The sequence below is a fragment of the Hypanus sabinus genome, chromosome 17 (genome assembly GCF_030144855.1).
Source record: "Hypanus sabinus isolate sHypSab1 chromosome 17, sHypSab1.hap1, whole genome shotgun sequence".
Classification (NCBI taxonomy): Eukaryota; Metazoa; Chordata; class Chondrichthyes; order Myliobatiformes; family Dasyatidae; genus Hypanus; species Hypanus sabinus.
In genome coordinates, this window is record NC_082722.1 from 41,654,662 (window position 1) to 41,670,313 (window position 15,652).

Sequence of the window (15,652 nt, forward strand, 5' to 3'; positions counted from 1 at the left end):
ATATGAGAAACTATTGTGGTTAAAAGGCAGTAAACTGTAAAGTGTGTGACAGACTTCAAAGTTTTGGCCATTGTGGCAAAAGGTTCAGATATTTTATTTATAGATCAAGTTTCTGTACTTCATGATATTTACCATGTTGAAAATAAGATCTCTTAAGGATCATCGGGGAGTTTTCATGGGATCAAATGAATAAGAATAGGCTGTTTAGGTCATGTCCACTTCTTTAGTCAACTCTCGGAAAATATTTCTATCATTGTTGTCAGGCATGAGGCAACCTTTCCAAATCCTTGCTGTCTCTCTGATCAGCAAGAAACTTACAGGCTGTTTGGGTGTACCATAGTCATCAAGAATTAGTTGGGTGATTGGGAAACATGGCTGGTTTTTCTTTTTTATGTTCAGAGGAACAATGGTGAATTTCTATACTAATTACTAGGCTCAACAATTAATTAAATAGTTGGAGAGTCACAGAGTATAACGATGTGGAAACAGACCCTTTGACCCAGCTGGTCAGTGCTGACCTGATCTTCTGCCTGGTCTTATTTATCTGCACCTGGACCATATCCCTACAAACCCATCCCATCTATCTACCCATCCTAACTTCTCTTAAGTGGCTACACATCTACCACTTCCACTAGGAGTTCATTCCACACTTGCGCCACTCTCTGAGTGAAGAAGCTTCCCCTCAAAACCCCCTTAAACTTTTCAACCTTCTTGTTAATTTTCATCCTCCTTGCTAATTTCCTCAAAATAGCTCTATAAAATAGGTTGCACCTGATCTATCATGCACAAAACCGTATTTACCATTCCTAATCAGACCCTGTCTCACTAAATACTTATATGTCCTGTTCCTTAGAATACCTTCCAATAATTTACCCATGGCTGACATCAGGTTCGCAAGTCTATGATTACTCAGTTTTTAAAGAACTTCTTAAACAACAGAACAAAATTAGCAATCCTCCAGTATTCAAGCACCTCACCCGTGGGCATTTTAAATATCTGTACTTGGGCCTCTACAGAAGTCAGGCTGTGTGTTACATTCATTACAAGACAATTTGAATGCAAGAGTAGAGACACCTCCCTCTAATTACTTAGAATTTTGTCAGATTGCACCTGGAATATTGTTTAGAGCTTGGTTTTCCTATATAAGAAAAGATATACCTCCAGCAGAGGGAGTGCCGCAAAGAATTATCAGGATGGCAGGCTGGTCAAATGAGAGACTATGTGGACCAGGCCAACACACATGAGAGTTTAAAGGAATCAGAGGCATCTCACAGAAACAGATGGCATTCTGAAGGAATTGAAAAGGATTTGCAGCAGGTGCTTCCTGTTTGGGGTGAATAGTGTCAGGAACCAGAACCTCATAGTAAAAACTAGGTTTGAGAATGAAGATTAGGAGAAATATCTTCATTGAAGAGTGGCAGATGGGGTTTTGGCCACTATTTATTTTGTCAAAATGTCTAGCTCTGGTGGAGAACTCTTGCAGAAATCATATTGAGCATCTTTAATGTCCCAGCACCTTAATCACAAAGTAGTTATGTACTTTAATGGAAGTATTCCTTCTATTGATTGCTTAAACCTTCCTGTCAATTAAATCCAATCGATCAATATTTTTTCCACTGTTCGCAAGATACGTTAGTCCTGTATCGTGTACATTTATCAAGAGCCAGTGTGACAGTAATGGCGACCCATTGTTTGCGGTAGTCTGTATTGTAAAATACCACAGCCACATTAAAATCAATGGACGGACAATTGAAGGCAGTGTCTGATTCTAATAAGCTGCCCACACCATGCAATGGCCTATATTTTAGTTATGTGATTGATGGTCTATATGCAGGAGCCCTCACTGGAACCTCTGATGTCAGATTGGTTAGTGGCCCGATTACCAGAAAGTACAGTAGTTATGGGTGGTATGCTTCTGCCAGTGCAGCAATTTAGCACAGCTGTGACTAGTCAGAACTGCACAGATGAGCAAACTGATCCAGTCAATAGTCAACTTAACCCATATATTTCACTTTATAAATACTGCTCCATTATACATACAATATTCCGGATAACAATTAGGTTCAGGTAACATTGATATTGTTTGGAACCGGGTAACATATTTGCAATCTTTTGTCAAAGACTTTACTTCTGGGTTTGATTACTTCCACCTTATATTCCTCAATAACTAGACATCTGCAAAAACTCTGCAGTATTTATCCCAACTTGCATTGGCCCATTTACCAATCATCTCTGTGTCTATTGACTCTCAATTGAATTGAATTGACTTTATTTCTTACATCCTTCACATACATGAGGATTAAAGATCTTTACATTACGCCTCTGTATGAATGTACAATGTGCAATTTACAGTAATTTGTAATAAATAATTTATACAACAGGACAGTCAATACAGCACAGAAATATACCTGTATCAGTGTGAATTAATCAGTCTGCTGGCCTGGTGGAAGAAGCTGTCCTGGAGCCTGTTGGTCCTGGCTTTTATGCAGTGGTACTGTTTCCTGGATGGTAGCAGCTGGAACAGTTTGTGGTTGAGGTGTCTTAGGTCCCCAGTGATCCTTCGGGCCCATTTTACACACCCGAATGGTGGGAAGTTCACATCTCCAGATGTGCTGGGCTGCCTGCACCGCTCTCTGCAGAGTCCTGTGATTGAGGGATGTACAGTTCCCATTCCAGGCAGTGATGTCGCCAGTCAGGATGCTCTCAGTTGTTCCCCTGTAGAAAGTCCTAAGGATTTGTGGACTAACTCTTCAACTATCTGAGGTGAAAGAGGTGCTGTTGTGCTTTTATCGCCACACAATCAGAATGTACAGTCCTCAATCCCTGTCAATCTCTCAATATTAAAATTCTCATATTTAATATTCCCCCTTATCTCTAAATCCCCTTTATCTTTATAATGGTGGAGATCACCGCATTCATTTAGTTTTGGCTTCTTGTTAACCCTGAATTCATTTACTCACCTTTGGCATGTGTGTCCTGTTCTGCCCTGGCCCTAGACCTAGAATCTCTTCTTGTTTTCCAAGTACTCTCTCCCCCATTAATGGGTTCATTTAAAACACCTGACATTATTCTATTAAATTATCCAATTATCTCATAACATGGATTGTTAAGAAATTTTCTAAGCTTTTGTTCTTTTGAAGTATCAGAAATACTTCATTATTTTAATAACATGACACAAATGCATGCTATTTTTGAATGTTTCCCCTTGCTTCTTTGCATTTAATTTCTAGGTAAAGCTATTCAATGTTTTGTCCTGAAGGAATGTTTATGGAATTATGTGACAGTCTGTCACATGATTCCACCAAAGCAAGACATCAAACATTACTGTTTCCAGTTATCAGTTAAGTCAGCAGATACTTTGTTTAAGTCAGTAAGCATGGCAATGGACTCTATAATATAATCATCTTTACTTTTACTGTGATATCAAACTTCCTATATATTCAAGCATGTGAGCACACAATCGCATCACCCCGAAGTATTAAACCAATCACATTAACAACGGATGCCCCCGAGCTCCAAGAAGCCCAAATCCAATCATCACCAGTATTTTGTTTTCTAACTCCAAAACATAAAATTAAGTGAAAGAAAAATGTGGATGGAAGAATAATGCATGTACTCTAGATTTGTTTTTACTTTAGTGAAGCACTTACGACATGATGGTGACGTATGCCATTCACATACTTTTTCATATAACCAGTAATGAATTATGTACATAAAATAATGCTTAATCAAACAATATATTTATGTTATTATGTAAATATAAATAATTGAAAAATTAAATACACAACATGCCTCCCTGTTCAAACTCCAACTCAATATTCAATGCATCTCTACTTTTATATACTGTATAAGCAGTATACTACATAATAGAACTACTCTATAAATATCCACAGTATAGTAAACTTTAAATTGTCCCATTCACACCTGAAGATTTAATCACTATGGAGGATTTCTTACTCTTGTGGGATAACATCTTCCTGACAGTGGGGGGGCGGGGGGGGCATGGTCACTCTCCTTGGCAGGTGAAACTTGTGGCTGTGAAACAATCTCAGGTTCAGGGGTTTCATCACTGGTGGTTCCAGGAGATGATTCTGCGACTGCAGGAAGTGGATTTGACAGCTCTTGATACCTTTCTTCTTGAACTATTGACTCTGCTCTCCTCAAATGCTCAATGTGTTGTCTCCAGATGATATCAAACACAATCTCCTCTGTGTAGGATAGTGGTCCATTTCTGTCCTTAATCTTCCCAAGAACCCATTTTTTGATCACCTCTGTAGTGCCTCATGAGGGCTGCATGTCCAGGAGTGAAACATCAAACCGCCTTGTTTGAGAAGCCCTTAATTTGTCTCAGCAGTTTGTCCTGCTTACTCCTTCTGAGATTGGGTTTGAAGAGATCCAAACATGAGTGCAAAGGACGACCCAGGAAGAGTATAGCTGGTGAGATGTTGATTGTGGAGTGCGCTGTATTGTGATATGCAAGGAGGAAATTGGTGAGCTTCTCATTCAGTGCCAGTGTAATGTGTTTGGCTGACATTGTGCATGCTTTAGACTCTGGACAATCCTTTTGTAGCCCTGTGGAATGGTGCATATTATTCCTTTTCAGGAATGACTGAAACTGTTCCGCAATGAATTCTGGTCCAATATCACTGTCTAAGTGTCTGGAACACTTAGTCAGTGACAATGGCTTCTCAACACATCAGCAGTGTGTGAGGCTGTAGCAGAGGCTACTGGGAACATTTCTGGCCACTTTGTAGCTGCATCCACTACTACCAAGAAATTTTTGCCCATCAATTGTCTGGCAAAATGCACATGGATTCTCCGCCAGGGCAATGCAGGCCATTTCCAGGGACGGAGAGGTGCTGCTCTTGGCATCATCTGGATGTGCTGGCATCCTGACCAGTGCATGGCAAGCTGTTTGGTCTGCTGACCAGTCACAGGCCAACACACAAAGTTTCAAGCTGACATTTTCATTTTGACTACAGCTAGGTGACTGGCATGTAGCTTCTCCAACACTTCAGCTCTCAGCCTAGATGGTACAATAACTTTCAATCCCCCCCGTAAGGCAACCCTGTCAAGAGCAAGTTTTTTTTAGATTATGAGGACACTCAGTCCTCATTTATTGTCATTTAGAAATGCATGCATGCATTAAGAAATGATACAATGTTCCTCTGGAGAGATACCACAAAATAAAAAAAGAACAAACCAAAACTCACACTGACAAAACCACATAATTATAGCATATAGTTACAGCAGTGCAAAACAATACCGTAATTCGATAGACGCAGACCATGGGCGCGGTTTAGAAAGTCTCAAAGTCCCGATCGACTCCAATCATCTCGATATCAGGCAGCAAACGGGAGAACTCTCCCTGCCATAAACTTCCAGGCACTGACAATGCCTCGGAAAGTACCTGACGACAGCAGACTCTGAGTCCGTCCGAAAACTTTGAGCCTCCAACCAGCCCCTCCGATACAGCCTCCCGAGCGCCATCCTCTGTCGAGCACCTTCGACTTCGTCTCGGCCGCCAAAACAAGCAAAGCTGAGGTCTCAGAGGCCTTCTCCTCTGGAGATTCCAGATCACACAGTAGCAGCGGCAGTGAAGCGGGCATTCCAGAAGTTTCTCCAGGTGTTCCTCCATGCTCTCACGTCTGCCTTCATCAAATCAGGACTGTGCACAGATCCCTACTTAACACATAACAGATATCCATTCTCCAGAGAGGCTGCGCGCACTGCATCGCACCACCATCTTCTCCTCCTCCTCATCTTATTGCTGGTAAGAATGATGGAACTGGAATTTCTGCTGCACATCCCCGCCATTTTGTGTTGCCATGAAGACCTGAGACATCGTGGGGTTTTTTTCTGGTTTCCCTTTGGATCATTTCTGCCAAACTAGGGAGACTTTTAATTTTCATTAGGGGTAATACATCAAAAGGAGTGTCCTGTCTTGTAAATTTTTCAGGTATTTCCTTTTCCAAGCATAAATAGGGCAATTCATCAGCATTTCCACAACTAGCTGTCCTCTTGAATTCAACACACTGTAAATGTGTCCTCCTAGAAACAGAGCCCAACTCTTCAGTTGTGCTGTTTATTCTGTCAGTGGAACACCCTTCTGTGGATTGAAAATGGACACCAGTGATTGATGATCAGTAATGAGGGTAAACTCTCCTGTACAGGTACTGGTGGAAATGTTTTACACCCTAAACCAGAGTCAAGGCCTCTCTGTCGATCTGTGCATAATTTTTCTCTTCAGCAGTAAGAGAACATGATGCAAAGTCTATGGGGTGTTCACTTCATAACGTGTGACATGACTGCACCTATAGCACAAGGCAAAGTGTCACGGGCAAGCTTTACTGGATGATGTGGTTCATAATGTGTGAGTACAGCACTTGACGTCACCAGTTCCTTTACCTTTTGGAAAGCCATCTCACACTGCTTTGTCCATTGCCATTTCTTTCTGATCTGTAGTAATGAGCTCAAGAGGTGGAGGACAGTTGTGCGGTTTGGCAGGAACCCGTTACAGTAGTTAACAAATCCTAAAAAGGACCACTACTGCGACACATCCTTTGGACTTGGGCATCCACTGCTGCTTCAATTTTCTCAGCATGCTGGTGTAATGCCAGTGTATCAATGGTCTGACCGCAGCAGGTGATGTTTGGTTTGAAGAATTCACACTTGTTGCTTCATGCTCTGTGCAGATAATCTAAACTTTTTAACAGAATCTTGAGATGTTGGAGATGGTCCATGCCATTCTTACTGGTAACAATGATGTCATCCAGGTAAAACTTGGATCCTGGACAACTTGACAGCAACCTTACAGCACCTGCTCCGTAGCTTCTTGTCGGGTCCTACTCCAAAAATAAGCCTATCGTAGCGATGAAATTGATGGTGAGAAACACTTTGGACTCTCCTACCATCTCAATCTGTAGGCAGGCCTCAACTAAGTTCATCATAGTAGCATAGTGCTTAGCACAATGTTTTACAGTGTCAGTGACCTGGGTTCATTTCCTGCTGCTCTCTGTAAGGAGTTTGTATGTTCTCCCCGTGACTGCGTGGGGTTTCTCCAGGTGCTCCAGTTTCCTCTCACATTCCAAAGACGTACCAGTTGGTAGGTTAATTCATCTTTGTAACTTTTCCCATGATTAGGCTTGGGTTAAATCAGGGTGGGGGGAGTGCTAAATGGTGCAGCTCAAAGGGCCAGAAGGCCTATCCCATGCTGTCTCTCAATCAGTCAATCAATCCATAAATAAATAAAGTTTTGTATCCTGAGCAGAGGGTATTGATCTACCCACTGGGTTAATGGTGACCTTAAAATCACCACAGATCCTGACAGACCCATCCTTCTAGGCCACTGGGACCACTGGCATTGACCATAGGCTCCACTTAACCTTGAAACGAATTCCTTCACCCTCCATGCAATCTAGCTCACTGGCCACTTTATATCGCAGATGGTATAAGGAACCGGAAAGACCTCGAAAACTTGGGTGTGGCATTTTCAGTTAACACTATTTTACCCTTGATATGTTTGAATTTTCCAGTACCATACTTGAACACTGCTGTGGCATCATCCAATGCCTTTCTTAATTTGCTTTCAGTTGACTCTACTTCAAGGCAAATGCAAATTGTGGATGGATATCCAATCAATTTGTACTTGTCTCAGTCACTCACCCTCCCACAATACCGGCCATTCAGCTTTTACCACATACAAGCTCAATGTGGCTTGCTGGTTGTTGTCTTTCACTCTTACAAACGTTATTTCCACAGGAGTTATCCTTTCTCGAGTATAAGTTCTTAGTTGGATATCTGCAGGCTTCATTTCAGTACCTTTGAAATGCCGTTCAAAATCATTTTGTGGAATGACTGCAACAGCTGAGCCAGTGTCCAGTTCTATTTTAAATAATTTGCTGATCACTTCAATATTGCTTACCTATGGTTATTTTTCACATTGTAAATAGCAAGGCTACCCAGTCCTTTGTCACTCTTATCATTGTCAGATTTTTCAGCAACAGCATGCTCTTTTTAAAACAGCAACTTGACTTCTTATCTTTTTCTCTTCCCTGTGCCATCCATTTGTTTTTGTCTGTCAGCATGCTCTTTGTATATGTCCTACTTTGTTGCATTTTCCATAGACTTTGCCCTGAAACCTGCATTGGTCTGGTATATGTAAGCCCCTGCCACAATGGTAATTTGAATTGTTCGGTCGGGCTAGTTTCTGTTTCGACGTTGCAATTTTGTTCACTCTTTAATTCCTGACTGCAACTCAACTGCATCTGTTTGCAGTTCCCATTGATACAGTGATTTCAATTTTTCTTTTAAATTTTAATTTTGCTTCTGTTAGGAGCTTTTTTTTAAATGCTGTCTTGTAAGATTCTGCAAACTAAATGATTGCTCAGTGTATCTTTAAACACATTACTACACTGGGAATCACTCAGACAATCTCTTCAATTCAGCAACATAAGCTGCAGTGGACTCTCTTTCCTTTGAATTATGCTTATGAAACCAAAAGCATTCTGCAATCAAGAATGGTTTTACTTCTATAAGTTCCTGCATTACTTTCATAATGTCAGCAAAGCTCATTTCAGCTTTCTTTTATTTATGACTATTATCACCCTGTACTCACTGTTTATGAACTTGTGAATTATGTCCGTTTCCTTTCGTTTATTTAACTCAGCCATCTCTCTCCTCTTGTGAAGAATATATGTTGCTCCAAAGCATAAAAAAATGTTCTGCACTTTTTTTTTAACTCGACCATCTTGCTGTGCTTCAACAAGTAGTTAGTCATTTTAAAACTTACTTGTTGCCACTGTTATATTTTGTAAGGAGCTGGGAATTATGTGTGTACTCTAGCCACCCTGTGTTCTAAGGAGCCTGAATCCAGTCACCAGTAGGATACGAAGCGAGATATTTTTACAGCAATTTTGTAGCTAGAAGAAACGACTTCTAAGGCCTGTTAAGGACTACAAAGACCAGTCTTGATGAAGCGTCTCAGCTCAAAATGTCAACTGTTTACTCTTTTCCATGGATGGTGTCTGACATACTGAGTTCCTCCTGCATTTTGTGTATGTTGCTTAGATTTCCTGCATCTGCATATGTTCTCATGTTTGGCTTCTTACCTAATGTGTAACTGTGCAAAACAAATGAAGCTACACATTTAATTTCTCTCCCAGCTATGGGATAAGTTTGAATCATCACTGTTTTGCTGGAAACCAAGAACACCACAAAGATTTGTTGACATTGGTTTCTGAAAGGTAGGGTGACCACCTGTCTGAGATAAGCACATGTATTTCATTTACTACTTAATGAGACAGAAGAGAAGAGCAAAAGAAAAGTTTTTTTGCTTATAGTCTTTCATCAGAGAGTTTTTAAAATTTTGTTTTGCCATTTCATTCTATCCAAGACACAGGGATAGGAAGTGTCATGGCATTGGCCGGAGTACACATGTGACACAGAATCAATAATGTTCATCTGTGACCTTGATGAGAAGTATCTATAACAAGCTAGAGATCACTGTGGGTGGGGCTTCTGCTTTCCTCGTGGGATACCTAATGTTGAGAAACCGTGACATCATCAGGATGGCTGATCACATCAACCCACTGCAAAAGAAGGAAAAGTTAATGTTAAATAATGTTTTAAACATTCTGATATGATGGGAATATATTGATATGTCTAAGTTAGAAGTTCAGATACTAAAAGTAAACTATTGGGGTTATAAATTTATGCACAGTATTGCACAAAGCTTAGTGGTATACTTTATATTCCCATTTGATTATAATGGACATTAACAGGGACAAACTTTAGAAGTTGGGTACAACGACTCTCGTTCATTAATATGGAAGTTTCATGAAAGTTTAATGTAAATCTGAAACAAAATACCTTGAATTATTTAGGTGGCAGCTCAAAGTGCAGACACAAAATTTAGATAGAATTATGGCCATTTAGAAGAACCTTACTTAAGTAACATGCACCAAAGTGTCAAATATTCAGGGCATTTGAATCTAAATAAGATTTAAGTGTGTGTCACTTCAAGTGATTTGTTTGATTCCTTTGAAGAAGATTTAAAATATTGCAGTCATTGGAGAGGTTTGAACCATTCAGTGTATACTGGTTCACTGCTTTGCAGATGTAGAAATCACAGTGTTGTTTTCAGTATAAAAGTGTCAAGCCAGCAATTATTAATATTATGACATCATAGTCTGGCAAATACTGAACCATTAGATTGAAATGCGCTGGATATGGCCACCAGTTCTAATGAAAGAGACTGGCATTTAACTGCTGCATAATAAGTGACTCCAGAACTATGAGGGACTTCTGTACATCCAGAATTACTTATCCAATTGCTTATAAATACAAGTACAAATACCAGAGAGGACGAAATATTGAACATATCATTTCACCACATTCATTGATTAGCAATATTCCTTTTAACACTTTTTTGCTTTCATATACAGAATCATAATTCACTTACTCAATATATGAAGTCAGTCAGCCAATTGTGACTCCAAGGGGAACATTCCATCACCCTATTCTCCTTTCTCCTTTCTCTGGAGCCCTACAACTTATTTGCTCTCAAATGACCATTAACTCCTTTTTTAGATAGATATACTTTATTGATCCCCGAGGAAATTAATGTTTCAGTAGCATTACAAGTGCACAGATCAAAATATTAGATGAGAAGTAGAAAGAACGAAAAAATAAGTTACCTCAAACAGTCTAACGGCAGGTGGTCATCACTTCCCCATCTATCCGTTAACTCATTATAGAGCCTAATGGTCAAGGGTAAGAATGACTTTGTTTAGTGCTCTTTGGAGTAGCACAATTGTCTTAGTCTATTACTAAAAGTGCTCTTCTGTTCAGCCAAGATGGCATGCAGAGGGTGAGAAACATTGTTCAGAATTGCCAGGATTTTCTGTAGGGTCCCTTGTTCTACCACAGCCTCCAGTTTGTCCAGTTTGACTCCTTTGACAGAGTCAGCCTCTCTAATTAGTTTACTGAGCCTGTTGGCATCACCCCTGTTGATGCCATTGCCTCAGCACACCACCACAGAGAAGATTGTACTGGCAACAACAGACTGGCAGAACATCTGAAGGAGAAGCCTGCATACTCCAAAGAACCTCAGTCTCCTCGGGAGGTAGAAGCGACTCTGGCCCTTCTTGTACACGGTCTCTATGTTGGTGCTCCCCCAGGGATTTGTAGGTCCTCACCATCAAAAGTAACAGGAAGCAGTGCAGGCTTAGTTTTCCTAAAGCCCATCACCATCTCCTTTGTCTTACTGATGTTGAGCTGCAGATGTTTCAGCTTGCACCATTCCTTTTACAATCTGTATCAGCCAAATAACCTACCACACAGCTTTGAGACGAGGTGGGGTGTGGATAATGGAGCATCTTGCAGAAATCCACGCAGTCATTAGGAGAACAAAGAGCTCCTGAAATCAATATCAAACCCAAATCCATGAAGCCATGAAGGAACTGCACTTATTACTCTACCATCTTGTCCACCAACCCTCTTGGCCTGTACACAGCAAAAACAGCAACTAATTAATTGTGTCATTGATGTCCTGCTTTGTTTTGCTCCCATTGTAATTATCTAACTAATAATCAATTGCTTATTTTCAATATTCAAAGTTGAAAGTTCAAAGTACATGTATTATCTACGTATGCTTAAGACATACAACCTTATGATTCGTCTCCTTACAGTCAGCCACAAAACGGAGGAACACAATAGAAGCCATTAAAAAAAGACTGTCAAACAAGCAATCTGCAGGAAGAAAAAATTGTGCAAACAATAAAAGTAAACAAATAGCATTCAGTACTGAAGTTCAGGAAAATGATTTCACATCCATAAAACCAATCACAGCCAATCCAGGATCCCATGAGTTGTGGGTCACTGCCTCGATTCAGCCCATACTTACAACACCACAGCCAGCCTGCGCCTTTGAGACTTCAGTTCACACTGCAAAATTGGTAGGCAATACAGGCAGTTCAAAAGCTCAACTCCGAAAGGGAAGGCACAAGTTATTGATTGCAGTGATCGTTTACCAGAAGAAAGTGTGTTAATGAAGTAATCAGTAGTTTTGTTTGCTGTCAGCAAGTCGTCGCTGTGCTTCACTTGTGCCCTCTTAAACCAGAAGTTTGTCTTGAATCCAATATTCTCCTAAATTAATCAATATACTTCATACCAAAGATCTGACATTATATTTATAATAATAGATGCTAAGTTTGACTTGCTATATTTTATCATCAAATATCATTTGTTCATGTGCAAGGGTCAACTTCTTTTGCTTATTTATTTTTTTATTTTACAGTTCACAGATTGAACCCCGAGTATAGATTTTATTTATATTAGTGCTTTTTCCATTTTTTAGTAGACATGTGCAATGTTGCTCCAAAAAGAAAATTCCACCCTCCTCTAACAATTGGTCAAAGGACAACATTGGAAATGTGCTTGTGGGCATTTCCCATGGGTGGCTGGAAATTCCATCCACTCACCTTGTTAGTCTTAGCAGACTTCAGAAACCAAGCAGGGAACTAGTTAACATTTGGATGAAAGAGAGGAGATTCTAGAGGGAAGGTAGGTGTCACCATGTCTATTGAATTATGTAAATTTGGCAAATCCATCAGGTCTGTGTGGTTGCTGGTGGGCGTACATGGACAGGCATCTTCCACGGCTCAAAATAATTGGAAGTAAGCTTTTTTTTTGCTAGGAACTGGAAAAGAACGTGTTAGTTTTGTATTATCTGATGTTGTATTGTGATTTTGTATTGAAGAGCATATGTTTCAGTGTTATTTTTGTAGACATGTAGTTGTACTTAACTCCCAGTTTTAACTAGAGCAGGAGGAGGCTAAAACATCAACTGTGCTTTTTTCCATAGATGCTTCCTGGCTTGCTGGACTCCTCCAGCATTTTGTGTGTGTTGCTTGGATTTCCAGCATCTGCAGATTTTCTCTTGTTTGTGTATTGTCGTTGTGTGAACATTGACAAATACAGTATTTATATGAACATTTTCAGTGAATGGTCAGTTAAGCAATATAGAGAAACACAATGTGCAAAAGCTTTGAAAAATACTCATAAAAGTTTAAGCTCAACTGTATCATGAAAACTTCATCTAGAAATTTCATCTAGAAATTTCCTTCTTTCTCTTTAATCCAAAGGTTTTACACTGCCCAATGACGTTCTTTGACACTACCCCAGTTGGAAGGATTATTAACCGTTTCTCTAAGGACATGGATGAAGTGGATGTTAGACTACCTTTTCAAGCTGAGAATTTCATCCAACAGGTGTTGATAATACTCTGCACATTAGTAACTTTGGCAGCAGTTTTTCCATACCTGCTCATCGCAGTGGCAATCATTGCCATAGTATTTGTTGTATTTTTCAGGTTAGTTCCCCAAGTTTTGTTGATTTGTGGGATGTGAACATCTTGAAAGTGGGCACCTCGCGTCCACCTACTTGTTGCCTTGTGGATAAAGCAATCCAGAGTCAACCACATTGGTTGGTTGGTTGACTGAGGATCGCTTTGACATTGGGGGTTGAGGATAACTTTTTCTGAAGTGTACTATTGAATTAGGTGGGTGTTTTCAACAATTCAACTGTTACTGTTACCAAGTCAAGATCTTTGTTAAATTCCAGATTTAATTAATTACTAGAATTTAAATTCCTCAGCTGCCACAGTGGGATTTGAACTCACAACTTTTGATCAATTGTCCATAACATAGCTATTGAGTACATGTAACAAAATTGGGTGGAGGCTTAAAGGGAAGTCCTAGTAATGACAAATTCTGGATAAATTCAGTTCTTTTTTACATAAGATTTACTAGTACTAATGTCAGAATTCCCAATGTACAATCTTGGCAGCTGAAGTTCTGCATGAGAGTCAGAAAATCATACAAAATATCCCATGGAGAACAACATTTAAAAGTTTAAGTTGGTAAATTGAAAATCTAAGTTTTTATTTGAAATACTTAAATGACAAATTGAGGTTATATTTGAGTAAGTTATAACTATACATCAGGGTTGAAAATGAAAGCTGTAAATTCCAAGAACACATGAAAGCTTTACCTATATTTGAAGAGCTAGATTTACATATTTTGAATTCATACTTTGAACATTTACCCCCTTAAGTATTTAAGTATTCTGATGAAAGCCTGTGTACTTGAAAAGATAAGCAATCTCTTCTCTTTTCATGTACAAACAGGCTTACTGTGTACTCCTGTTGTGAAGTCATACTTCATGTCTGTCATTCTCCTTCTGCTGAAAGTGTCCTACCACTTGTGAGAGGTTTTCCTACCCTGGTCTCATTAAAATGCTACAGCAGTTGGATTTTTTCCAGGGAAACTTTCCAGTTGTAGTTTTTCATCTCACTTCATTATGATAATCATTTTAACAATGGTTGAGTACTTATGTCTGAATCAACATGCCAAACATCCAAGTTTCATCGCAGAACTTCAGCACATAATCCAGGCTGACACTTCAATACAGCACTGCTATTTGTGATTCCCTTCCAGAGGAAATAAAATTTAGACTCACCTGCCATTTCAGGCAAACATATCATAAAAATCATAGCCAAAGCATTTATTAGAATGTAAGGTGATAGAATGCTGTGTGCTGCTTTCCCTTTACCTGTAATGTCATTCAGAATGGGTTAGGTATGTTGATGGACCAGACAGCCATTGAAGTGTAAAGCACCATAAGGCATGGCTCATGGAAAAAGCTCCCCCATAAATAGAAAAAAAAATTATCAAAATCTAAGCTGAGCTTCCAGGCAGTAAAAAATATGAAAATAAACTGACTATAAAATGATCCATACAAATATAACTTATTTCCAAAAACAATGGGCCAATTCTTCTCTTCAGAAGACAGTTAAAATAGATTGTCAATCACACTGGTATAAAAAGCAGAACTTGACACCACCTGGTCCTTAAGTAGGTTTTGCTCTGTTAATGAAAGCAATAAGCAAAACATACTTCAGTACTCTGCACATGAAACATGGACTAAAATGTAATTCCAAGTGAATCAGGCTAAGTAGCCCAAATGATTCATTAAACATTCACTCTGCTAATCAATATTCCCAGATACTTCCCAATGTATTCTAATGACAATCCTCCTTAAGATGAACAGATGAAAATAATTAAAAAAAAAAACAATTTGCAACAAATCCACAATCTGGTGTATGCTTTATTTGGAGTTTATGCTGTAAGCATTCCATTTATTTTATCATTGGTGCAATCATAAGAAATGTTCAACAGATCTTTCAAAACTGGTGTTTGAAAATAGGAAAGGCGAGTTCACACAATTATCGGAAAGAGAAACAATCAATGAAGGGTCTCAGACTCGAAATGTCAGCTGCTTCTCTTTTCACAGATGCTGCCTGATTTGTGCAGCTTTTGCATCAATTCCCCTTTTTTGTTTCAAGATTCAAGCATAAGCAGCTTTTTTTTTTGATCTTGCACACAATTTATGATGCACTGAATAAAGTGCTGTCATAATTTTTCACTGATTGGTATCTTTCATTTATAAGTCAAATTCAATTTCAAAATAATGCTGCTGGTCCTCATCATGGATCTGCATTCTGTGTCAGTCTGCAAATCAGCAAATCATCAAACTTGTTCTTTTTGATTTTTTTATGCATCACGAAAGAACATAATAAATCTTAAGGATA

At 39.2% G+C, this 15,652-nt stretch overlaps 1 protein-coding gene across 1 annotated transcript in view; it reads left to right on the forward strand.

The window, feature by feature from the left end:
- Positions 1 to 15,652, forward strand: part of abcc12 (ATP-binding cassette, sub-family C (CFTR/MRP), member 12) — a 118,179-nt gene that overhangs the window by 82,628 nt on the left and 19,899 nt on the right. The window contains exon 21 of the mRNA XM_059992918.1: positions 13,146 to 13,372. Within this exon, the coding sequence (XP_059848901.1) occupies positions 13,146 to 13,372 (227 nt within the window). The remainder of the gene's footprint in view (positions 1 to 13,145; positions 13,373 to 15,652) is intronic.